We start from the raw sequence: 27832 nt of genomic DNA, 5'->3' as shown, positions 1-27832 counted from the left end.
GTATGCTGATGTTAGGTGGAACACTCTGTAAACATATATTAAGTCCATTTGTTCACATATTTGATTCAGTTGTGTTACTTCTTTGCTGATTTTGTCTAGTTGATCTATCTCTTTGTGATAGTGAGGTATTAAGTTCCCCCATAACAACAGTGTTATTGCTTATATAGTTAGCACTCTCATATTTGGGTGAATGTATTTTTATGATTGTTATTGCTTTCTCTTGAATTTTTTTCTCTAACAAGCATTCAGCAACCTTTATTGCTTTTTATCATTTTTGGTTTGAAGTTCATGTGTCTGCAAACAGGATAACTGTTGCATGTAGTATTGTTTTCCATTCTTTGACTTTCAGTCAGTAAGTTTTCTTTTGAATTAAATGTTTCTTTTATACAGCATATTAGTGGGTCATGTTACTTGATCCATTCTGCCAGTCTATTTCTTTTGGTTGGTAAATTCAGGCTATTTACATTGATAGTTATAATTAATTTGCATTGGCTTGTCTTTATCATGTTATTTTCCCATTGGTTGGTCCCTGTTTCCTGTTGGTTAGTCTCTGTTTAATTGCTTGCTCTGCCCAATTTTTTGTTTATGATGTTGTTCTTGGAATTGTAGGCATTTTTATCACTATCTAGAATTTCTTTTCAGTACTCTATATATGGCTGGTGCTCATGAATTTCTTCAGTTGTTCTTTGTCATGAAGTATCTTATTTTTACATTAATTTTAAAAGATAGTTTTGTAGGGTACATCAATCTAAGTTGGAAGTTGTTTTCTTTCAGGGCTTGAAATATTTCACTCCAAGTTCTTCCTAGTCGAGGGTTTGTATTGAGAAGTCAGCCTGGATTCTAATGGGTTTTCCTTTATAAGTGATCTATTTCTTTTCTCTAGCAGATTTGCTGAATATCTGGGATCTTGATTATTATAAGTTTTGGTATAGATTTATTTTGGTTATGACTGTTTAGGGTACTACATGCCTTACTTACCTATATGTCAGACTCTGTTCCCATGCTTGGGAAATTTTCTATTACTCCTGCAAATAGTTTTTAAATGTCATTTGTGTTGACTTCTGCTTCTTCGTTGACACACGTATGTTTTAAGTTCTTTTTCTTGCATCGTCTTGGAGCTGTTGAATTTTTTTTTCTTACTTTTTTTTTTTTTGCCTTTTTTTGAGACAGGGTCTCTATGTAGTTCAGGCTGGCCTTGAGCTCACTTTGTAGCCCAGGTTGGTCTGGAACTCGCAACAATCCTCCTGCCTCAGCCTCCCGAGTGCTGGGATTACAAGCATAAGCCACCATGCCCAGCGGTTGAATTGTTATTTCATAGTTTCTTGCTATTTTAAAAAGATCTTTTCTTTCATGGTCACAAGCCTCAATCTTATCTTCAAGGTGTGAAAGTCTATCTTCAGCTTCGTTCAAGAAGTTTTTCCAGCTTTTAGTGGAATTTTTAATTTCCTGGACATCTGTTTGAATCTGTTTCATGCACTCCAATCCTTTCCTACATTGTTCATTCAAGGTTTCTATCATTTTCATGTGCTCCTCTACTTTTCTGTCCATATGTTTTCTAGCTATGTTGAGTAATCCTTTCACTATGGATTGCATTTCTTTTTTAACCTAAGAGACTGTTTCTGATCTGATTTCATCTAACGCCTCATGGATTTGCTTCTTTACTTTACTTGCTATCCTTCCAGTAATCTCAGGTGTATGTCTTTTCATTTTTCTATTTCAGTATCTCCTGTACTTGTTCTGGGCGAGCTAGAGGTCTGAGATTACATTTGCTTTTTCATTTTGTCATTTTCTACTGTTTGGTTCGAATTTCAGTGTTTTAATTCTTGCTAGTTTTACGTATGTCTTGTGTGCACTGTTGTCAGGGTCTTACTGTGTGGCTGGTTTTCTCGCAGTTGCCAGGGTGGAGGGCAGCATCACCAGAATGATCACAGACCCACCAAAGTCAGCTAGGTGGAGGGCAGGATCACCAGTGCAGTTGTAGGTTTGCTGCACTTTTTTTTTTTTTAACTCTCTTAACATTGATAATGATTCATTCATTTACTCAGGTTGCTTATGCTTTTAGTGTCATATTTAAGAAATTACTACCTAATCTAAGGTTATAAAAATTTACTTCTGCTAATGTCTAAGAGTTTATAGTTTAAGCTCTTACATTTAGGTCTTGATTAACTTTGTGTTGCTTTTTACATATGGTATATGATTTCTTATACTTCCTTTTATTTCCGTAGAGTCATACTAATTTCTCATCATAGGTTTTTTCATCATAGGTTTTAGTAATTTAGTTGTCTTGTTTTGACCAGTCTAGCTAAGGGTTTGTCAATGTTGCTGCAGTAAGGACCAAATTTTGGTTTTGTTGATTTTGACACTGTTTTTCACTCCCACAACTATCGTGGATATTCTACAGAGAAAGTAGAGAGTTTAAGGCACTTTTGAAACTGTGGATCTTCTCTCAGGTCCTTTTGTGTGTCCTCAGACTTACGTTTTGGTTGTATAATAAAGTAAAAGCACAAAATAAGAACAATACAGCATTAGACACACGTAAGAATGGTGAAAAAGGAGATTTTTGTTTCTATTTTTTTTTTCCCAAACAGGGTCTTGCTATGTAGTTCAGGCTAGCCTTGAACTCATAATAATTCTCCTGCCTCAGCTTCTCGAGTGTTGAGATTACAGGTTTATGCCATTACACCTGCCTGCAAAAGGAGATTTTTTTGTTTTTGTTTTTTGGTGCCAGGGATTGAACTCTCAACCTCATGTTTCCCACACCGTCACTTACACTGCTGAGCTAAATGCCCAGCCCCAGAAAAGGAGATTTTTAAGAATGGTTTCCAACTATTAAAAAAATAAAAGGCTGATGTTTATTTTTCACTCTTCCCCATTTTTTTTTTTTTTTTTGGTAGTGGATGAAGAACTATTGTAGATAAAGAGGCTTGTGTTTGATTTACATGGAGTAAGGTCCTATATCCTACTCACACTTTATTAGTTAAGATGTAAGTTTCAGGGGCCAGAGATTTAGCTCAGTGGTGTAAACACCTGCTTGGCAAGTGTGAGGTGGTGAGTTTGATTCCTGGTACAAAAAAACCAAACAAACAAACAAACAAAAAAAACAAAAAAAATGTAAGTTCCATTATAATATTATCTTTTCAAAGAGAGTGGGTTCATATTTATGGGCTCAAGAAAAAACAGGAATACTTTTTCCTTTTGCTACCTGCCTCTCATGTTCTACTACATCTTAATCTCTCAGATGCCAATTATTTAGTTTCCATTCTGTCTGTTTGTTCCCCATTCTTTTTTAGGTGTATTCCTTTGCAAAAAGTGGGTATGGTGATGTTATCCCATCTACTCTACTAATGACTCTATTAACACAGCTAAATTCATACTGCAAAGGAACACATTTTGTCAGTTTTGTAGGAGTATGCTTCTTCACAATGGGAGTCAAGGAATTGCACATTCTACATTTCTAGAATTACTCTGTGCTAAATCAGGGAGAATTAAACATTTTAATGCATTTTTTCAATTCTGAAATATTTTGCATATGCATTATTAGTTCAGAAATCTGATCTATTGTGCTGTCCTATTACTGTATATCATTAAAAAAACTCTGTTTTCTTTTGACCAAATAAGGTTAATTTTTCATGCTGCATTGGTTTTTAGACTTTAAGAGTGAAAGGGTTGCTGACCTAGGCCGGACCCCCACCCTTAGGAATTGCCTCTGGCGCCAAACTAAGACCAATGGGCTACCTGTGCATCCCTAATGCCCCTTGGGTTCCAACCCAGGCCGAGGCTACTTATGTGCCTCACTCCACATGTTCCACGGAGAGATTGCCTGCCCGGGGTGGAGATGCCACGCCCCAGGGGGTCAGGGGTGTCTCTCCCCACATTCCCAAAATAAAGGTTACTTATATTTTATACTTCTTATCTTTTCAGCCGCCGGTCTTCCTCCTCTTCCTCCCCTTCACAGTTCTATCAAAGAGAAGCTATTTTAGGAACTTAAGTTATAAAATATTCCAAGAACTTGTTTGCTAACAGGAATATACTTGACATCAAAGTAACATCACAAAGAAAAACCTGGTGTGTTCAAGGTTTTCACTGAACAAAAATGCTCATTAAACGTGGGGAAAATATTACTGCTATTTTTGGCACCAAGACACAATGAAGAAAAAAGCTCTCCTAACAATGTAAAGACAGTGGGACAATGATCAAGGCACTGGCGGATATTTCATCTTGATACCTAATGCAGTTCACAGAATACCAGTTAACTTTATTCTTAGCAATATATTTCACAAATGGCAGTGATGGATTTTCACGTTTGGTCACACCTACCAGGAAAATGATGCAATCATTATTCAAGTCTTCCAACTATGATTTTTGCTGGCATCTTTTATGAGTTACACTTTAACATTCTTCTAAACATCATCAGGCCACAAGCTCAGTCTAGTCAAATATTTTTACAAACTAAACAGTCCAGTACTAAACACTACCTAAGTTATGGAGACCTACTGCTGTTTTCATTCCAAGGAACAGGCCATTTTACAGGAAAAATATTCTTACTGTGTTAAAAGAAATAGTAACTGGGTACACTGGAGCATCAAACTGAACTAACACCAATTTCTGAATCCCATAATCCATACAAAAAACTGTGCAGGCAAATGTGATATTGAGTCAGTTAAGTTAGACTGACACAGAAACAAATTCAGTTTCATAGACACAGCCTATACTCCTGAATCTAGTTAACACCCCGGCAAACATGTCCCCTATTCACATTATTACTAACAAAGAAAAACTGATGTCCCATGGATGGAAGGAAAACAGTATTATCTCTTCATGTATGGATTATCTGATTTTCAAAACTTTGAGGGAATGCATATAAGAAATACTGGGAAGCTAACCTAGAAAGCCATTGAAAGCTTCCTTTTTTCTTATTTAGATACACTAAAGTGTAACCTCTGGAGCTACTGCAAATATCTCCCAATTCTATCAACTTTGTCTATAAAACACAGGACGTACCTTGGTCAAGTGCTACCAGAATGAGCACAGTATAGATATTCCTTATCAGCATACTGTTTTGGACTTATGGCCCATTTGTGTGTGTGTGTGTGTGTGTGTGTAAACAGTTCTATATTTTTTGTTTATATAGCCTCAGTGTTTTTTCTGTACAGTACACCTTGTTTATACAGTATTTTTGCTGATTATACTGTATAGTTCTGTAGTTTTATGTTCTTTTATTACAATACTGCATAAGTTATGCAAATAAAAGCTAAGTCAACAAGTTGGAGTTTTCTTTGACCATTTCTTTTTTCTGAATATTGTAATGTACATACAATATACAACTCCTTATTTAGTGACCAATTCACTTACTAACCTAGAAGCAGGAATATAACTTGGTCACTAAATGAGAAATGTCTATATTGCCTTCTTGAAAAAAAATGTAAATTTTACTGGCATTCATTAACTATATTCATCATTTATTCAGTTAATGAATTAATACTGAGCATCTACCATGCATCTTATAATTTAAGGCACTGGGAACATAACAGTGAACAAATAAAACCAAAAACCCCTATCCTTATAGAAGGTGGGGAAAAGTAATAAGCAAATTCTATAGAAAGTTAGTAGAGAATAAGTGGTAGGAGAAAGACAAAACCCAGGCAGATGTTTATGCTGCTGAGCCAAATCCCCAGCCTACAGACAAAGGCAAGGTGAAAGAGATCAGGAGTTCTGAGGAAGGTTGCATTTTTGAATAAAGTAGTCATGGTAGATCTCAAGAAGGCTGGGTGGCAGCAACCATATAAGGCATGCTCAAGGAACACAAAGGAGGCTATGTGGCTAGGGCAGAGTGCAGGAAAGCAGGTCAGAGAATGGTGAAGATGCCTGACTTTATACAGCCCTGAAAACAATCACTATAGAACTTGGTTTTTCTCTATGATAAACAGGAACCCACAAAAAAAGTGTGAGGGAAAACTGCCTAGTTTTTGGAGGTAGAGTTTAGGTTTCTGGTCAAATCTTAGTGAATTAGCAGGAAAACAACATGAGAAATAATCATATAACTTTATCATTTCAATCTTTAACTAAAAAATGTCTGGAAGACCAGAGTAGAATCTGTAGTATTTCTTTTTCTAACATGCCCATTTGCTGTAATTATTTATTGAGAGGTTCCTTCTGATTTAAGGTGTGAGAATTCTTGAGATTGGGATCATATTTTATTTCTCCCAGGAACCACAGATTCTCTGGTATGTACATAACAAAGTTTGTTAAAGGTTACTTTCTTGATTCTACTTCTATGTTTAGCTTTCTGTAGCATCTGTTACTTTTGAGTATTTTGTGCTATTGTCTACTGACACAAAATAGTTAACATGAAGCAATTTTAAGGCAAGCAACCCAAAATTTTAGATCATGTATTCCCCATAAGGAAACAGAATGTTTGAGATAAGAGAGTGTCACTTCAGTAACTCACCTGAGATGTCATTTGGATTAAGCTTATTAGTGTCTTAAGAATAATTCTGGCTTCCAATTCTTTTGAGTTATTCTTGGTAGCTTTAACTGCAACCCTATCATTCTTGTAAACTCATTTTCCCCCAAAATGTCATCATAAAAATTTTCATATGTAAAAAATATTTTCTTGTTTTAAGAACTATTCTGGTAGGGGTATCAGCAAAAAAAAAAAAAAAAAAAAAAAAAAAAAAAAAAAAGCATTTTATTTCAATGTCATATTATAAAAAAACCTTGTAACAACTATTTTTGTAAGATAAGTCCTATCTATATTAATTTTAATCCTTACAAAATTTAAACCTTACAAAATTCCTGCAGTATAGGCAATCTGAAGCCCACAACAAGAGCACACTAAAACCTATACTCTTGTGATTAGTTCATGCAGATTATAAAAGATGACAAACTAGACAAAATGAAACAGATAAAACAAACATTACCAACTACCTCTCACCATACGGGCTGCTTTCCCTTGTCATGAAAGTAATATAATTTTTTGTAACAGCCATCATTTCAAGCTATGTATCTTTAGTTAACCCCAGACCCATGATCCAGGGTAAAACAGCTCAAACAAGAATCTTCCGTTCATGTGACTGACTGATTCAAAAACTCTGGCATAAAGCAGTCAGATATGGTATTGCCTCAATCATAAGGTTAGATTCAGGAATGGGCTTGAGATACAATTTGTTCTAATTCACGGAAGAGGCAATCATAGGACTTCTAGGGAAAAAGCTTTCTTATTCCTATAATATAGTCTTGGAAAATAACACGGTATCTTACAAAATGTAGACATTTTGTAGCTAGTAACTCTTAGCCCTAGTGTTACCAGAAAAAAAAGCAGACTAAAGAAAAATCAATGTATCAAGAAATAGAGCAGAGCAAAGAAGCCGTATTCAGATAACTCTAATTTTTTTCCTATCTCTGCACTGCAAATTCTAAGAGCCAACACACTTCCCTGTTGTGTGATTGCTTTGGGTTTTTGTTGCTACTACTGTATAAAAATTACGCTAAAGAAAAATTATCCAAACATCACAGAAAAAGCAAGTAGATCATTTGTCCTTTTCCTCTTATCCTTCAGAGTGGGTTGGCAAAATCCTGATAGTGCAAAGTGTAGCTCTCTGTGGAGCTATGTCATGTCAGTATGCATCACACAAGTGCAACTTAGCAAGAAGGAAGCATTTTTTGGGAAATAGGACATCAGAAACACACACACACACACACACACACACACACACACACACACACACACACACTACTGAAAAATCATGGTCAGTGGCCAGAGTTGGGTATGAGGTTTGTAGCTAACAAAAGGGAGAATGAAGAGGAATAGATAACATATTTCTTCTACTTAACAAATTTTTTTTCTGAGCTGGCACTGGCATTATTTATTCATTTTGTCTTCTTAAAATAACAAAGCTTAACAAAAATGCATGTAGAAAAGTTATTTACAAGTCTTTCAGTGTGATGAATATAGAGATACAGTCTCATATTTATTGTCATCTTGCTTTATATAGGAGTTATAATCAACTCTGTATCAAGTTACATGTTTGTAAAACAAGGTCTAGATTTTACTATTTCAAAGATATATTACATGTGTCTATGACCAAAAAACCAACCTCTTTTTTTAGGCTTAAAGTAAATATGTGAGGAATTAGTTTTGATATAGAAGAAAGAACAATTCTTAACTTCAAAATGTACTCTCTGAAATATATCTGGCAACTTTTCAAATGGTTGGTGGTATATGTATGTGTTAAAATTATTATTTTTTATTAATTTATTTTTTATTTTGAAGAGAATAAAACCAAATGAGAGAAAACAAAATGGGGTCAGTCAAAACAAAAAGGTGGACATAATACATGACTTAAAGCTAAAATACAAGGTGATCAAAAATAGTTATCATAATGTCTCTTGTTATCTTCAATAGAATTGCCCATATCATCAGGCATAACATTGAAAATAATAGTACAGAACAAAATCAATAAAAACAAAACATTGGAGACATTATAGAACTTCAAAAGAAGATAATAGTCAAACCAGAATGGATATCATAGTGAATCTTATTGTCTTCAAAGTAGTTGCCTATACCTTCAGACTTGATACTGTCAAACAAAACATTTTTGAATTAAATCAGTCAAAACAAGAAAGTGATCAAACAAAACAGATTTTAAAAAATCAGTCAAAACAAGACAATGAAAGCAATACAGGGCTTCAGATCAAGTTAATAGGAAATCAAAAATGGTGATCAAAGTATATCCTGCTATCTTTGGAATAGCTGTCCATGCCATCAAATCTAGTACAAGAAGACAAACTGGAACAGAATGTAACCAAACTAAACAGAGGGATGAAAACAATATGGGTTTCAAATCATGACACAAGATTAACAATGTCCACTGCCTTCCCTTTTTAGATAGTCCCTCCTCTTTCACTTTCACAGGGTACATTATACATTTTGTATCCCACTAACTCCTTTAGTTTTTAGATTAGGGAGGTAACCCGCTATTTACCAAGTGATTCTGAACCTTTTTACCTTTGAGCATGATCTCAAGTTGTATTCATTTATCTATAAGATCCTCAAGGTTTTCCTTCCTTATAGCTGAGTAGTTCTTCATTGTATAAAAGTGTCATGTCTTTCCAACCAATCTGCAGCTGATGGGTGAGCTATCCCCACTTTTTTCTGGTTCCCTGTCACACAGAGCATTATTTTCTCGTCTTTGACCTTTAGTCTATAAACCCTCTTTCAGGTTAATTGTATTTCTTATATAGAGCATCTTGATAGACCCTGTCTCCTGATCCACTCTGCCCGTGTTTCTTTTTATTGGTGAATTGAGGCCATCTATATTAGTAATTATGGCCAACTTTCTGCGTCTCATCTGGTCTGGAGAAGACCAAAAGGAAAGAAATGGATCCCCTTGACCCAAGAAGAAAATACACATACATATACCACCAACCATCTGAAAAGTTGCCATGCTATTTTTCTGCCATTGGTTGTCTACTTTCCCCTTCATTCCACTGTCTTCTTCGTTCAGTGAGCTCCCCCTGCTGCTGTTCTGAAACCATGGTCTTTTTTCTCTCTAGAATGTCCTTCAGTATTTTTGTAGGGTTGGGTTGGTGGTCTTTCAAGCAGTTTTGCCAGGTTTCAATGGAGTTTTTACTTTTCTGGTTAGTCTCTTTAAATCTGTTTCATGTATTCTATTTTTTTATATTCTTCATTGACGGTTCCCCTCCTTTTTCTATGCTCTTCTATTCTTCCATCTGTGTTTCTTGAGAAGTGCTTAGCATTTCCTCTATTATTTTTCTTATATCTTCCTTTACTTGTATTAGCATTTCTGTTTTAAGTTCTTTTATAGTTTCACAAAGTTGTTTCTTTATGTCAGATGCTGTTGCTTCAGAAACTGGAGTGTGTGACTCCCAATCTCTTCTGTGTTTACCTCTTTGGGCCAGTTCTGCTTGGTTTGAAGGCTGGAGACTACCTTTTGTTTCTTCCTCTTGTCTTGTTCCTGGTTTCTTCCAGACAAGTGGGTAGTGGGGTCCCCGACACTTCCTGTATTGGTTATAATTACTCTGAAGCATGCTGGCTGGATTGTTGCTCTCCCCAATCTGCTGGTGACTAAAAGCAGGGGTGGGGCAGGCTGGCCCCTGCCTTCTGAGCTGGTTAACTGCTAGGTATCTTCACCACATTAGTGTGTGCCACGTGGTTAGGGATAGCTTTAGGGAAACCATGGCCTTGGCTATTGGATAGTGCACAGAGGCGGGATTCAGTCCAAGCAATTTTCACCAATCTGCTTTGTGCTAGGAGTGGCTGAATGAAGCCGGCTGCAGTTCTGGTTCTGGGCTTATCCTGCTAGACTCCAAAATGGCGCACAGCCAATCTCCCACTCCCACAGGAGGACTGAGTCCCCCACACTCACTGTCAGCCAGTGCAGATCTCTGGTCTGCTGCTCCCTTCCACCACCGTGTCTTTCCACTGAGGCCTTCAGGCTTGCCAGCCACCAGCTTCACAGTAACCATGCGTCTCTGGATTCCAGTGGCACTTTTCAAACAACGTGACTGGCGCCAGTGAACGCACGTCTGGCTACCGCCTTCTGTTTAAGTTTTTCTTTTCTTTCTTTTTAAAAATTCTTTCTTTCTTTTTTAAAATTTTCTCTCTTGGCTTCGATTCTCACTTTATTTTCTTCTTGGGTCAAGGGGATCCATTTCTTTCCTTCTGGTCTTCTCCAGAATGCTATATTCCAGCATCTGGGCTGTTTCTCTCAGAGGCTTTTTATTTTGCTGCTCACAGTTCCACCATCATCCCTGTGTCAGGGAGATCTGGGCTGCTGGGGCCATGGTGTTTCCATCATGCATGGGCGGGGAAGGAAGGATGGGCGGGCAGGTGGGCGGAACTATTAAAATAATTAAATTGAATTAAATTATTCCTAACAACAAAAAACCACTTCTCATGTGGTCTAAGAACCTTAAAATATACTTCAATTCATTCTTTCTCACCTTGTATATTATTATACATTTATATTTTACTGCCATACATGTTGTAAACCCCAAAATACATTGTTATCATTTTAGCTTCAATCTCTTTTTTTTTTTTTATGACACAGGGTTTCACTATATAGTTCAGGCTGGCCTTAAATTCACTTTGTAGCCCAGCCTGGCCCTCAGTCCTTCTGCTTCAGTGTCCTAAGTGCTGAGATTATAAGTGTGAGCCATCACATGCAGCTCAATAGTATTCTACAGAAATTAAAAAAATGCAAGTGGGAAGTCTTGAAGTTATTGACCCTGGTGTTCCTAATTCTTTTATGTAGAAGCCGATTTCTGTCTAATCTTTCTGGCTAAGGATTTCTTTTAACAGTTCTTACAATGTAGGTCTACAGTGAATCCTCTTTTTTTTTTTTTTTTTTGGTACTAGAACTCAAATTAATGACCTCACACTTGCCAGGCAGGTGCTATGCGCTGAGCTATAATCCTGGCAGAATCAGCTTTTCTGTCAGGGAAAAATCTTTTTTTTTGAGTTTCTAAAAATACACTTTGTCTGATACAGACTTCTAGGTTGATATGTTTGCTTTAAAGATTCTGCTGCTGTCTTCTGTCTTGTATTTTCAACAGGAAGTATGCTGTCCTTTTTATCTTTGTACCCTAGTACTATGCTGACTCCAGGGATTATGCAGTCTGGTCCTTTCCCCACCTGAGTCTAAAGAAAGGTCAGGTAAGACTTTCAAATTCATGCTCTGGCCAGTGCTAAGCTGGCTGGCTGTGAATTCTGCCTGTGATCATCCTGAATTTCAAACTCTGACTCCTTAATACAAGGACATGCCAAGGCTATCCAGGTCCCTAGGCTGTGTGTCTTGAAGCCCCTCCAGGCAGCAAACTGCAGCCAGTGTAAGGTTCATCTCATATAATCCCTTTGTTTAGGATCACTGTCTGAACTGCCCTACCCAATGACTCAAAGTGATTTCATACATTTTGTTCAAGAAAGAATGTCTCCCATTTACTTCATTATACCTCTAAACAAAGTCTTTGTCTTTTAAAAGTTTAGTTATACAAGTACTAAGAAGAAATTTGAAATAGAAGATCCAAGGGAAAAATATAAACATTGCAAAGAGATGTGCTTCCTTAAAGGAGGGTCTGTCATGTACTACTGTATAGTAGGTGGTGTATTTTCATTTGAAACTTAATTTAGTTTTCAGGATGCAAAAGGGTATCCCAAATGAAAAGCTTTAGAAATACCAGGTACTGTTACATGAATGACAGAAGCAGCTATGGAACTATGATTTTCTCTACATTTTTGTGATTGTTCTTCTGGGGAACTTTTACAAGTATACAGAAAGTGTGCCATTAAATAACTAGAACTCATTCTCAAAATTCTTTGATTTCATATATATAGACAAATGTGGGTTTAAAAAAAGCATGGTGCTTCCTTCATTGTATTAACTGTAATTTGTGTTCTCCAAACAGAAAATGGAAATAGGCATTTCTGTTTTGGGGAATTAACAATTTTGTAAAGGAACATATTAATTTGTTGACCTTAATTATCTAATTTTTCCTTATTATAAAAGAGGTAGTCTTCAGTACACTTACTCAATAGCTAGACCCAAATAAAAAGATAATGGCTCACATCTTAAGATGGATATGAACAAATACATAAATGACAAAGCAGGAAAGCAAAAAAGCAAACACATGATGATATTCTAGTAATTATTCACAGATGGTAAATTTGTAGATGACTATTTCGTTTTTATGACTTCTCAGAATTTATAGCATTAAAATTTGTTCATTAATTTACAATGTTATGTTCTAAAACTCCCACCATATGAAGATTAGTCAGTGATATAAAAGGACTATTATTCTGCCATTTACTATAACATGGCTGGTTATGGAGGATTTTATGCTAAATGAAATAAGACAGATACAGAAAGAAAAATTATGACCTTGGTAATATGTGCAATCTTAAAAAATGGAAAAAAGCAGGGTGGGGGTTAAGTATGGTGGTATGTCTTCACTTGGGAAGCTCAGGCAGGAGTGCTGCTTAAACCCAGGCATTCAAGACTAGCTCAGGAAGTAAAGTGAGACCTGCTCGCAAAGGTAGAAAAATTTAAATATACAAAAAAAAAAAAAAAAAAAAAAAGCATAAAGATAGGGAAGGAGGAAATGCAGTGATACAGGTCAAACAACACAAAGTAACTGAGAAGATAAATATGTTGAGAGATTGAATGTATAACCTAAAGACCGTAGTCAATTATGTTGTATTTAGGATTTTTGTCAACTAAGTAGAATTTAATTGCTCTTATCACACATAAGTACACATGGAGTAATTATGTGACACGGTATATAATTTGCTTCATGATAATAATTTTACTATGTACATCATATTGTAAACCTTGAAAGTCCATAATAAAATTTATTAAAAATATGAAAACCTTCCATTAAATTCTATTTTAATGAGTCAAATATCATTTTGCTGAAAACATTCAGTTACATTAATTAATTACAAGTATCTATACCAAATATAGATATTACATATATAATTTACTTAACTTTTATAATGTATTTCAGTAGGATTTTATACATCATTCTTTACCCTATCTTTCTAATTACTATTTAGGATAGATTCCTAAAAAGTAAAATTACTAGGCAAAATGGCATCTATTTATAACTACTGAAATAGAAGATCTGAATATATTCTAAATATATCTAGACTGAATATATTCTTAAAAGCTTATTCCAACTGGTACTATCATTAGTATACATAAACTTGAATTTCTTGCCACATAGCCACCAATATTAATTGGAAATATTTTAAATAGTTGCTTTGAACAAAATTGCTAAGTCATTTTTAACTGAAATGTATGATTACCGGTTTAGATGAATGACTTTTCATATACAGTCTGTCTTCTGTACTCACTACTTCTGCATTTATAGAGTCAAACAATGACAGGAAATTGGAGGGGAAAAGGCTGAACATGTACAGTTTTATTCTAATTAGGATAAGAATCATAGGATAGTAAATGATTTTTACCAAAAATTATTATAGTATTTCCACAGCAATTACTAACGGAGTATTTACACTGTATTACATATTATAAGTAATTTATTAGAGATTTAAAGCATATAGAAAGTGTATGTTATATCACAAGGTTTTACGTAGCCTTTCTTCTACTCTTTCTTTGTTCCTCAGCTTTTTCTTCATATTTGTATTACCTATTAAACTGGTTTTTAAAAAATTCTCCAACTAGTTAGCAACCTCATGGAAATAGAAATGTTCAATAAATATATGTTAAATGAATCAAATGTACAGAGATCAACAAAGGCAATGTTAATATATCTGAAAACTTCCTGCCAATTTTGGCTAGCAATTTTAAAATATGAAATTTGGTAGAGTGATTTTTTTATTATCACAAAATGTAAAAATTTTGTATCTAATCCGAATAATGAAAGGATAGAGTTCTGTTACACATGGTCAAACTATGCAGAACCATTTTTAACGATGTAATCAAGTGCAAATCCCCATATATCGCTCAGGTTAAAATCACCCTACCTCAAATAAATAAATAAATAAATAAATAAAATCACCCTAGCTCTTGAGATCTCCTCCTCACACTAAAACAATTTTTCTTAAGATTAAATATGGGTTTTTTTAAAAAGTACATATTTTTAGTAGTATGCCAACAATGTTAAAATAAACCATCAATTTAGTTTTATATTTCTATATTTAATCATTCAGATTCTGAGATGTTTCATGGCTATACTAATTAACTACCAAACAATAGTAAGACACGAAAACATTTTTATCTTTCCATTATGCTCTAGGCTACCAAAAAGTCCATCCAACAAAACACAGCTGAATCTTGATACATAAAGGAATCATGTACCACTCTTGATATACAAATATGCTGTTTTTATTGGCTCTTTCACTTTTTTGGCATAGCCAAGAAGACAGATAAATCAGAATGTTAATAAATGAGCAAACATATTGGAAACAATGTTTTACTTATCCTTAAAAACTCTCAGTCCATTTAGACAAATTAATTTAGAAAACATGAATAATGTGAATTTATCACTTATTATAGACCTAGTACAGTGATGAGGACGCTTTTAAAGACCAAGTGCCAACCTGAAACCTAAATCCCACTTTTATAGCAAAATGCCAAAACTGTAATTAGACCTCAATACTGAGGTTTTAGCACAGGAAAACCAAAACACTCTACATTAATATCTTTTGTCTTAAAAGAAAAATACAACAACACATGTGCTGTAGGTTTACCATTTCTGGTCTAGTACTGTGCAAATCAGCCCACTAAAGAGGAGAAAAAAACAATGTTGAGTGTTAGGCTCAAAGAATTTCAAGTGGGGTTTGTACCCTGCAGAAATGCCTATAAGGTATACTACTCAGTGCTAAATACCTGTGGAAACATTCAAAGATGAATCAATCAGACTTTAAATTATCTTAAAAGAAAAGGTTATAGGATAGTAAATGATTTTCACCAAAAACTATTATAGACTGACACGAATGGTAAAGCTATTTTAAGGTGGGGAGAAAGGATACAAAGGATATGCTGGAGGGTTCCAGAAATATAAGCAAAGCGATAAAATAAGTGTAAGCCTGAAAGCTAGATAACAACAGCCAGAGATTCTTAAGAAGAGATATAGAAATACTTAAATAAATAGCAAGAATAGTAAGATATTCAGAAAACAGGAAGAACCATCTGGCAGCAGGAGGCTGACAACCTGACTAACAACATTTGTATAAGAAAATTCACATGTGAGACCATCACACATGGAGCTGGTCTACCCTCTAAATGTTAGCTGTAGATCTGCTAATCTAACATTTATAAATAACTATCCCCATTCAAAATGGAAACTATACAGGTTTCTCTATAGGAACGTTGAAGCAAGAAAGACTATTAACTGGAGCTTTCAATTTCAGGCTGAGTCCTTATTCAGATCAGCAGGCAAAGGGAAAGAACTGATAATACTTGAACAAAGGAGTAATATGATCCCAAATTAACTTTAGGATAATTATTCTGGCTGTTTATATATTGGATTGGCTTAAAATAAGAAAAAAAGCGGGGAACCATTTAGATGGATATCCAGGAGTAGTGGCGCATAATAATAAGTGTCACATAGCTGGGAATGAAGTATTCAGTAAGACAGATGTGAAGTAATTATTATTGCCACAGATATCATTATTCTGTTTATCAAGGACATCTTATTATCTTATTTGTCTTCACACCAAACTCCAAATATTAAGAACTACCACTTATTCCCATTTTAAAGATGAAAAAAAATGAAGTTTAAAGAGCTGAAGAAAGTTATATGAGGACATGTTAACTAAGCTGCAAAGCAGGATTAGAAATCAAGAAAGAAAAAAAAACCAGGAAAAGCAGAAAAAAACAAAGTTTTTAGAAATCTTTAGATAATCTAGGTTAGAATCATGGCTGTAAACTAAACACTTACATGATCTTAGAAAACAAAGTTTTTTCTGCCTTAGCTCCCTTTTTTGATAAAACCGAATACCAATAGCAAGTATCTAGATTTTAGGAAGGTTATAAAAGAAATCGGAAGAATGCTCATATATACCACCTTGGCTAATAATAAGTATGCAATAAATTGTTATGATCTTCATTATCATTAATATTTTGAGTCCTCTGATAGAGTCTTAAAATTTTTAGGCATCACATTTGTATTTTTCATGGACAAACTCAACTAAATCTATTCTATGAGAACATTACTTCTAGAAAGAAGAGTTTTAAAGTTCACAGAAAGGTTGAGAAATTTTCTGATCCATTATATTAGTGTTAAATATAAATTAAAGTTAGGTTGTGCTAAGAAACTGACATGAAAACAAAATATGCACAAGACAATCCCTACTGTCAATAAAGCAGACTACTTAGACAATGGCTTAGAGGTGAAAAGGCTATTTTGGGATGAAGAAAGTACTCCAATGATAAATATCTATGTCAGCAATTATTACACTCAAAGTTCTGAGTCTTTTTCTTTTGGTTTATTTGTTCCTAGAGATCAATCATTTCTAACAAGCTATCTGAGAATGAACTAATGCACATAACTACATAGATCACACTTGGTACACGCAAACCAATCTTTCGACTATCTACTGCTTTTATTATCAGTACTGGTAACATGCAACTCGTACAATTTTTAAGGTATATAAATATGCACTTCAAAAATCATCCTAAGAGTTCCATTTCTGCCAAAATGAAATCACAAAGCACTGATAAAAACAAATCAGATTTCCACCATTAATGAAATCTCTTCATATAACCTGACGCCTATTGTATTCTACGTAGAAAGTTCACCTGAAGACTTGAACGTAACTAATTCATTTAAACTTAAATTTCATACGAGATTTTATAAGTAAAGGCTCATCTCATTCTTACAGTATTTCTTAAAGCTGTGCGTATGAATTTATTTCCCAAGATGCTGCTTTGGGAAATTTAACTTGAGAATGTTAAAATGTCAGCATAATTCATAATCAGTTTCTCAAGTTGAACAGTTTTCTCTAACCATTTTTGAAGCCTAAAATATGAAAATTATTCAATGTGACACAAATTAAACTGACATTTTGGACTTTTTCAAAAGCATCATGGTATTTCATATACATTTTCTAGTGAAGTAGCCTCTAAAAACAATGGTTCCTAGCTTAGAGCATAAGCAAATTTATTGCTTTATATTTATATTATAAAAGTAAATAAGTCAATTTCCAATGATTCTTCATTTTAAAATGAGGAATTTTAGGTATTTTCTAAATTTCTTTAGGCTATATAACTATTGAAATAGGAAAGATAAATCAAAACATGATTCTCCAGAACACTAATTTTCTTTTTTCCACTCAAATGGACAAATCACTTTTCATTAACTTCATATTTCAGAAAAGTATGTTTTGAGGGAGGAAAACAAGGACAGACTTTAGTACTTGAGAGCCACATTTATCAAAGCATAGGCAAAGGATCCCTTGGTGTTCCAGAGACACCATCGAGGACATGTAACATCAAAACTAAATTCACGTCACCTGTCTTTTTTCAACATATTGATGTTTCCATTGATGGTACAAATAGCAACCATGAGACTTAATCATCAATCTAGATAGTAGTAACAATAGGAACTATTTCTTGCTGCATCTTTTGAAATCATGCATTTCTAGTAAAAAGCAAATCAAGTTTAAGAATGTTCCTACTGGATCACTAAAATTTATTTTAAAATCTTGACCCTCAAATAAACATCTATTTAATATTTGGTTTGATGAAATGTAAAGCACTTTGCTGCACACCAAAGAATCATAGTTGTTTGAGGCAAAGTAGATGTGCAAGTGAACTACAAGCTGTACCACCTGACTTCTTTATGGAAAACCATTTTTGTTTGAAAGAGTGACTGACAGCACTATGACTATTGTTAACCAGTATTTCACAAATATTTTCTCTAAAATTAACAGAGCATTTCTTCAACAAGAACAACATATAGCATTTGTTGTCAATGATAACATTTAAGCTTTCAAGATAAAATAAGCATTTGTGAACACCTGTATTTGTCACTATGAAGCTGACATGATTTTTCAATAATTCAGACTTTACTGATGAAGTTAGTGGTAATACTAACAACTGTTAATTTTAATATTGTGTAGCAAAAAGTGTCAATTTTGAAAGGACAAATCAATGAACTGTAACAAAATAAGAAAAGCTCAGTGTCATGATTTCAAATTCCAAACTGAAACTAACATTAAGAAACTCATTATAAAATTTATCATATAATCCAGTAATTCTAATCCTTTGTATGTCAAAAATAAATGAACACATGCCCATACAAAAACATTCACATGAATGTTCACAGAAGCACTACTCTTAATAGTCCCAAAGTAGAAAACCCTCAGAGATTTATCAGGTAGAAAAAAGCAATGACATATATCTATAAAGTATTATTTAATGAATAAATAAAATAAAATAGCAATATAGGCTGAATCATAGGGGAATGATACACTATGTGAAGGAAGCTTGTCATGAAGATCCCATATTGTATGATTCTACTTACATGGACTCTTCAGAATAAGCAAATAGATGAAAACAGTATAACAATGGCCTGAAGGAAAACAGTACAACCACTGCCTAGGCATGGAGGGGATGTGAATTTAGAGGTAATGGACAATAAATACAGATTTTCTTTGGGGGCTGAACAAGTTCTTCAGTTGATTATGGTGATGAAAATGTAAAATTGACTGTGTTGACGACTGCAGAACTACAAATATAGTTAAGAGACGGGTACTTTCATAGACCTGAGTATTTTCAATGTGTGAACAGTACGCTAAGTGGATTACATCTCAATAAAGCTTATCTTAAAATATAAAGTCAAAGCAGATTTTAAAAAGGTACCACCACCTTCAACGTTTATTGCATTATAAAAGAAAATGGAGCAATTGACACAGAACCCCTTCTGTCTTTCTCAGATGGACAGAAGCTTTCTTTCAATAAATATATTCTTCCATAAAAAAGAAAATGACCCATAATTATCTTAAAGGATATTAAAATACTCTTCTAATTTCATATCTGTGTGATGAGAATATATTTTCTGTATATACTTAAGCCAAAATAATATACTGCAACCAGCTAAATACAAAAACAAATGTAGAAATCTAACTATTCTATTAAGCCCTGCATTAAAGTGATTTATAAAAATTTAGGATAATGTCAATGATTATTCTTACTTTAGAAAACAGCTAATTTTCATGAAAACTCATTTTTACATATAAATGATTTGTACTCTTTTCAATATGTTAATAATTTAAAGCATTTAATATGAAAACTACTAGTATATATGCTCATTTAAATAAAAGTTCTTTGTGGTCCTGAGATGTTGAGATTATAAACAAGGCCTTCAAAGCTAAAAAGTTCCTTGCTATGGTAAAAGAGAGATACAATGTGAGAAGAGTATGACTGGCCATTTCTGGCCCTGAAGATGGAGAAGGTACCATGGATCATGGAGTGCTGGAGATCTACAGGAATTAAAAAGGCAAGGAAATGGATTCCTCCCAAAGGGTCTCTAGACATAAACATATCCCTCTGGCCATCTTCATTTTACCCCTGTGAGACATCTGTTCCACATGTCTGAGCTGAAAAACAGTACACTTATGTTGTTCTAAGCCACCAAGTTTGTGCTAAGTTGTTAGAGCGTCAATGAAACACTAATACAGTCATAATGTTAGTTTTTACTCAAGATGGTTGAGGAAGATTTATTATAACATTAAAGAAGATTCAGCTTTAAAGGCTCTTATGTGCACAAGCCAGTTTCAAAGCCCTGAGCATAATTATGCATTTGTAATTTGCATTTGTTTTAAAGAGGACTAAGTGCAGAGCTTAGAAAACCCACATCAGCCTCCTGGAGAAGGCTGAAAGGATACTGAAGGAGTTATTCCTGGTACAATATGCACAAATCCCAAAGGCTCTTAACTATCTTCTGAGAATATTTAGAGAAAAATTCCTTAGTTTTTATGTGAACATGGCTCTATGAAGAGAGATATGCTAGAGGAAAAAATAGAAGAGGAGAGGGTAAGTCCAAAAATAATTTAGGAACACTAAAATCAATCACTTTTTAAAATATTGAGAAAATAATTTAAACAGAAGAAATACTGATAAAATTATCATACCCACAATCAGCATTTTCCACAGGGTAAAGAAGAGAGGTTAGACTCCAATGGCTCCAATTTCAGAAGAGCAGAAGAAAGCGACACTTTTAAGTCCACTATTCCTACTTAAGACTTTTCATTCAGTGCCAACAAATGACCCTAAGAGATAGTAACTCCCTGGTTGTTATAACTCATCCTGTAGTAAACAGGTGTTTACTTCTTGAATCACATCATGAATAACCACTGGAGGTCAGTCTCAGGCTTTCCCTCAGGTCATCAAAAACAGGGAAAGGTTAACATAGACCAAATTTCTCTTTCTGCCAATGAAGAAGCTAAGGCTAAAGACTCAAAAATGTCTGCAAACTCAGGGACTAATTACAACTACACTCAATGCTACTAATTGATTTTTAAAATTATTTGAGAGTTAATGACATCTTTTAAGAAAACAATATATTCAAATGGAAGGATAGCATGCAAATCTAAACAGATGAATTCTACATAATTTATTGCAGGTACCCTTCCTTCAATATCAGACAAATCCAAATTAAAGAGCATTTTACAAAATACTTAATCAGTACTGCTCATTTCTTAAAACTGTGAAGTTTATCCAAGAGAGTAAGTATGAGAAACCATCAGAATCTAAAGAAGCCAATCAAGATAGAACAATCAAATACAGTGTAATGTGGTAATCTGGATGGGACCTTGGAAGAGGAAGGGAGCATCAGTAGATTGTCTTTAGTAAAAACTGAGGCAATCCAAATAAAACACGAACTTTATTAAATAATAATGTATGAAAATTGGTTCATTAGCTATGACAAATGTTATCAAAATGTAAGACACTCGTTTTTATCGGTACCAGAGATCGAATTCACGACTGCCTGCTTGCAAGGCAGGTGCTTATGCCGCTGAAATAAATCCCTAGCCCCTATAAACGAAAAAGAAAAAAAAAAAAAAAAAAAAAAAACCAAAAAAACAAAAAAAGTAAGATATTAATAAGAAGTGAAACGGTGCAGGATGTAAGGGAACTGTTTGTATTGTTTCCACGACTTCTGTGTAAATTCAAAGCCACGATAAAAGCGAAAGATATTTAAAAAGATCTATACATTCTAAAAATCAGTAAAACCTTCAAGTAATTAATTAAAAATTGAATTTCTATTTTTTAATGTCTTTTTCTTTTTTATCTGTACCAGGGATTGAACTCATGATCACACACTTGCAAGGCAGGTGCTTATGCCGCTGAGCTAAATCCTCAGCCCCTGAAGTTTAGGACAATATCTGAAGTTCAGGCCCTATATGCGGAATTTAGGTTGCATGTTTATTTCTCTAACTTCAATTTTTAAAAATATTTACATTTTACCATTACTGTATGCATCTCTATAGATTCTTATTTATATTTTCCAAGTAGAAAGTTAAAGTACGATTAGCAGGTTCCTACCTCTATATCTCAAACTTTACTCTTACCATTCCTTCATAGATAAATTTATATCCTATTTCACAGTTCAAAAAAAACAAAACAAAACACCACCAATAGACATCTTTGCGATTCCTCAAACTTACATATATATGTATTATCTATGAACAGATCATCTTTCTTTCCTTCTGTTATATTCTAAGTATTCTACACCTTAATGTCAACCCCATTGCCTTTTTAGGAGGATATTATTTTATCATTGTTTTAAGAATGTTATATTATCATTTTCCAGCTCATCCTCATATATTTCATCATCTCCGTATACTTGTTTGTTTATGCATGGACATAACATACTTTAATCATTTTCCTGTATCATTCTCATTGTTCCATCATATTTGTTTCACCTTTTTTGGGGGGGTACAAATGTATATCATGTATTTCAATCATATTTATGCTCTGTTAGCTGAGTCTTTTCACTGACATTTTAACATGCTGTCTTTCCATTACTTAAACATAAAACTAAAAAACAAAACTTCCCTTTAACTCTTAAAAGGATAATAATCCAAACTACTATTTTTATGTGGATACAAAATGATACAGTGAACTTGCTAGTTCAAGAAGAAATGCAAACTGGGTTGGCTGGTGAGTGCCTATAGTCCCAGTTACTTGGGAGGATGGATTAAGCCTAATGTGGGCAATGTAAGACTCCATCTCAAAACAGAACAAAAAAACCCTCACAAAGTAAGAGAGAAAGAAAAGAAAGAAAGAAAGAAAGAAAGGATACAAGTCTAAGGACTTACTAATTTGTGATCTTCCAATTTTTAACTCCCTTGTAAAAGCCAACACACTTAAATTAGTGAATTCTCTCCAACAGCACTTCTAATTATGTTGTCAATGGTGCATGCAGATGAGAGAAAGACAGACAGATACAGATTCACAGACAGACAGACAGACAGAGACACACACACACACACACACACACACACACACACACACATGCACACAGATACTCATTAGTCATGTGCCTTGAACCAGTCATGGAACTTTCTTAAAACAAAGTTTTCACATCTGCATAATCTGAAGACTAGTCCCAAACTCAGTAATTATATAAAGTGGTCAAAGTGCATAAAACACTTAAACCATTGTCTCACAGGGTGAATGCCTAATAAATAGCTGGTATTACAGATTGCAAATAGCTACGTAGTAACAGACACATTGACATTAATGGAAATTACTGTTGCCAGTTTGCTTTTGTGTCTCCTTAAGTTGTCTAGGAAGTGTTCCAATAGCTCTTAAAAGCTAAGTTTATTGAAGTGTAATTTATAAATACAAATTTAGACAGTTGTGCAAATGATACTATCATCAAATTGTATCTTTTCTTCTGTGTACTTTTGTATCTTCCCAAGATATAGTACTAAATGGTCAAATCTTTAAAAAAGAATGGGAGGGGGCCATCTATGGCACATTTCTTGAAGTCTAAGAATCTTAAAAACCGTAGAGGAAGATTACTGGGTTTAGGTCGTGGTGTTTATTTTATATGCCTCTACACTCAGGGAGGATTTTTAATGATTTGCTGCAGAAAGCCTTTGAGGAAGAGCCAAATTTTTAGAAATAAGCAATCTCAAAACGTATGAAATCTTAGATGAGAATCATATACATTCCCATGGCTCTGATGTTAATATTTTTAAACCTGAGTCATTCATGTAAGTAAGACAAGCCCAGAAATTTGCTTGTTAAAAAAGTACAAACTTTCAGAGAGGAAACAAAAGCAAACCATAGGCCTTCAGTTTTGTTTTGTTTTTCTGTTGGTCAGGTCATTTATCACATTTTTATTTGGAAAGGATAATGAATTAGCTATACCTATTTTCCTATGGCCTTCTTTATATACAACTAATTCTGTTTTTTTTTTTTAAATTTTATTTAAAAGGAAAAAGAGAAAAACACAAAACAAAACAAAGCGGTGTAAGGGTACAAGTAATACAGAAGTAAAAAAACAAAAAACAAAAAAACAGTAAGAAATCACCAGTTAATAGATTACATATTATCATCTTAGAAATAGTTGCTCAAATCACAGTATCAAAGAATACAAAGTAGACAAACAGTGAGACTGCAAACAGTTGTGTTCAATGATCCAACCAAAAACATTAATATGGTCAGCTATTTAACACCCCTAAACACACTTGCAGTTGTATCCTTTAGAGCTCTTTTTTTTCCCTCTCTTTTTTACAACAAAATTTACACATTTTGGGTTTTATTACTCCTTAGTTCTTATTACTTTTTTGGGGGGGAGAGAATAAAGTCAAATATGGCAAAACAAAGCTGTCAGTCAAAACCAAGGATAGACATAAGGGGCTGGGGATTTAGCCCAGCGGCATAAGTGCCTGCCTTGCAAGCAGACAGTCGTGAGTTCGATCCCCGGTACCGATAAAAAAGGAAAAAGACAAAAAAAAAAAAAAAAAAAAAAAAAAAAAAAAGAGAGAGCAACCAAGGATAGACATAGCACATGATGTAAAACAGAGTACAAGTTTATCAACAATGGTTATCAACGATGTCTCTTGTTTCCTTAAAAAGAATTGTCTATCTCATTAGATATTATAAAGTTGGACAAAACAGTAGAGAACAAGACCAATAAAACTGAGGCATTGTAAACATTACAGGACTTCCAAAGGAGACAATAGTCAAACCAGAATGGGCATCTTAGTGAATCTTATTGCCTTCAAAGTAGTATATACAACTAATTCTGAATCATAAAACTAGTATTAAGAAGACACCATTGGAAATTGGATAAAAAGTAGATGAGAAAGAAACAATTATCAAAAGACTAGAACTCAGGGTCAGAGAGAAGACTTAGACCTTAGCATGGGTAGGAAAAAAGATAACTACAAGGGAGTGAATGGCAGAGGCCTGGCGATGGACAGGGCCAGCAATAGCCCTGAGAAGACAGTCTGGCTGAGTGTAGAAAGGAAACTGAAAGACAGAGGTTTTACTTGCTTTGACTAGTGGGAAAATAACTTTTTAAAAAAATGTTCTTATTATGATTCAGAGACAGTTGACTACGACACTTCATTTAGTTCTTTATATAAAGAAGCCAAATATAATTAAAAAAAAAACCAGGAGAAAACCTAATGACTTAGAATCCTTATACTGGGTGAAATATTCATTACTTTGAAATAGTAAAAGAACATGGACTAAGTACTGTAAATTTTTGTGATGGCTAAAATAATTAAAAATGAAATTTTCCTTAAAGTACATAATTTTTATTTATCAAAGGCAGTGTAGTAATAGGTACCAAGCACACATGGGACAGGTGACCAAGTGCATCAATTGTGGGAACTAAAAAGAAGGGGGAGGTAAGGAAGTACCTAAAACCAAGTGGTTAAGTAGAGGAGGAGGAAGGAGAGCAGGCAAGGGAAGTGAAGCTCAATTAGTGTTGTAAGTTGGCTTCATTCTTTCCTGTGATATATATAGTGTGAACATCAAAAGGACTCCCACATTAGATCTCCAAAGATGTGGTTCTATTATTTGTCCCTAAAAACATGGTTTAGGTTTTGCTATGAAAGTTTTATTTACTCTAAAACACTGATTTGAGAATAAGCATGTGTTATTCCTTACACATACCACCTCTGTAAGTAGACATAATAAGATGATTACTTGCTATTTAGGATAACAATTACTGCAGCCAAATGAACACACCAAGGGCAATTCTAGCCCTTTTATCCTTCACTTTAATCCATTTTAAAAGTATATTCATTGTTTAAGAATGTATGATAGAATAATTGTACCTTTTGGAAATAATGGGTGTTACTACTTGAACAGATAACTGTTAATTCCTTACTGAAAAAAATTAGTATGTCCTCACATTTTGAAGGGGACAATGCAACTATGATATTCACAGTTCATTAAATGCCACGTTTACAGATTACTACTATCAATTGTGTGATGTTTAGTCCAACAAGGATCTGAGCTTCAAATCAGACCTAAGTCATTCTCTAGCATAACAAACTTCAACTCCTCTCTATAACCTAGTGATTAAATAGAACATTTTAGCTTACTATTCAGAGCACTACACAATATGCATAAAACCTACTCCGTCAAATATATAATCATTAATTTTTCAAAAGTTCTTTGGAAGTAAATGTTACATATATCTTGTCATTTTGTTTTTAGGAACAGAAATAGGAATTCTGATGAATGAGAAATCCATTTAATTCATAAAACAAGAATTTATAACAATTTTACCCTGTGCTTTCCCATGGATCTATCTCCTCACACTCAGAACAGCCTTGTATTTGACCTTATGTAGTATATACAATGTAACCAATCATTTTCTTACATAACCTAAAAGTGTTGGATGATGCAGTAGCTCAAATATACATCTATATCTCAGTGTCATTTTATTTATCCATTTTGTTATCCGCACTATGTTGCTTTTCTCTCAGATGGGTCACAAATGGCCACTCTTACTGTCATTCCATGAAGAAAGCAGAGTTCCAGGAATCTTCTAGTATATGTCACTGAATGAAGATGTCAAAGACTCTCCATCTCAGTTTTGCTTATACTGTGAATTCATCTCTTTTCTAAAATTCAGTTTTCTTCAAGTGATAATAAGTATAGGAGAGGATCAGGGCATGGTCAATATAAATTTCAGTATTATGACATCTGAACAGATTTATCCACAGGAAAGATAGTTCATTCCTCTCTGTCTTCGTACGAAGCACTAGCTCTTGTCTGAGGCCTATAACCATAAAAACCAATAACCAGATTTGGAAGAAGAAGTATGACTGGCTAGCTTAAAATGGAAAATCCCATCAAAGTCACATGCAATTGAAGAATGTTATTTATCAAAAGGAAAATGAGATCTACTATCAGATGAAGACAGGAAGAAATGATGGGCAAATATAGTATCTATCTCTATAGCAGCATTGAACAATTTGCAAGATAACATTATTTCTGGAATATTTTATAATCCAAAACCTCAGACGCGATTTTTAAAGTACTGTGAAAGAAGTAAAACCATTTTCTAAGAAATAACCTATCTTTGTCAACCAGAGAATCCTGAAGTCTCAGTGGTCAAGGCAGGTCGTTATGTCCTAATATCCATTATCCCTTTCTTTCACAGTAAAATAATGTTTAGTAGGGTACATGTCAAAACACTACATTGCCTGTTCTCACTTGCAGCTGTGTGTGACCACATGCATAAGGCCTGATCAATAGAATGTGAATATAAACGATGTTTATAAAACTTCAGTCTTTCTTCTTATGAGAGTGTGAGTTCAGTACTTCCCATTTTATTTTCTCTTTCTCTCACCTGCAGATCAGAACAAAGACATGTTATCTTGGACCAAGCCAGGGAGACACCTTAGAAATGACAAAGCAGCAAGAGGAAAGTAGACTAAGTCTCTGGATGTAGAGCCATCACACAAGTTGTAGATATTTAATAAAAGACTGTTACACAAGAAAGAAATTTCTGTCTTTGTTGGGGTTTGTGACCTGAGGCTAAAACAATTATTATGTGAAATGTTACAATCTTTATTTTGACAATACACTTGTTTTAAAGCTTTCAGATCAATTTTGGATCTGGTTTTTTTAAGTGTACATATCTGTTCTCAATAAGGAATTCCACATGTCATTTACTCTAGATGTCAATTGAAGAGCTATATAACCTAAAACATGACAGTTAATTCTTTTTAAAAAGAACATAATAGTAACAATCTTTTCAGAGAAGATACTTTTGGGGCAACAGTTTTCAGTCTCTAATCTACTGAACCTTTGGAATTCTGTAAAGGTGCCTAAATGTCACTGTAACAGTAGGCTATACAGAT

At 34.1% G+C, this 27832-nt stretch overlaps 1 protein-coding gene across 8 annotated transcripts in view; it reads right to left on the bottom strand.

Annotated features, from left to right (window-relative positions):
* Vps13b (vacuolar protein sorting 13 homolog B) overlaps nt 1-27832 on the bottom strand; it is a 683809-nt gene that overhangs the window by 237426 nt on the left and 418551 nt on the right. The window contains exon 34 of one of the 8 annotated variants that reach the window (XM_063257839.1): nt 358-27318. The exons of the other annotated variants lie outside the window; for them this stretch is intronic. Coding sequence (XP_063113909.1) covers nt 27268-27318 — 51 coding nt within the window. The 3' untranslated portion in view covers nt 358-27267. Of the gene's footprint in view, nt 1-357; nt 27319-27832 lie in introns of those variants that run through there. 8 annotated transcript variants of the gene reach the window in all.

The sequence above is a fragment of the Cavia porcellus genome, unplaced genomic scaffold (genome assembly GCF_034190915.1).
Source record: "Cavia porcellus strain 051 isolate PalLab524CR breed Dunkin Hartley unplaced genomic scaffold, mCavPor4.1 scaffold_10, whole genome shotgun sequence".
Lineage (NCBI taxonomy): Eukaryota > Metazoa > Chordata > Mammalia > Rodentia > Caviidae > Cavia > Cavia porcellus.
The sequence above is the reverse complement of the archived record's forward strand: the minus strand, read 5'-3'. Positions and strand labels throughout refer to the sequence as shown.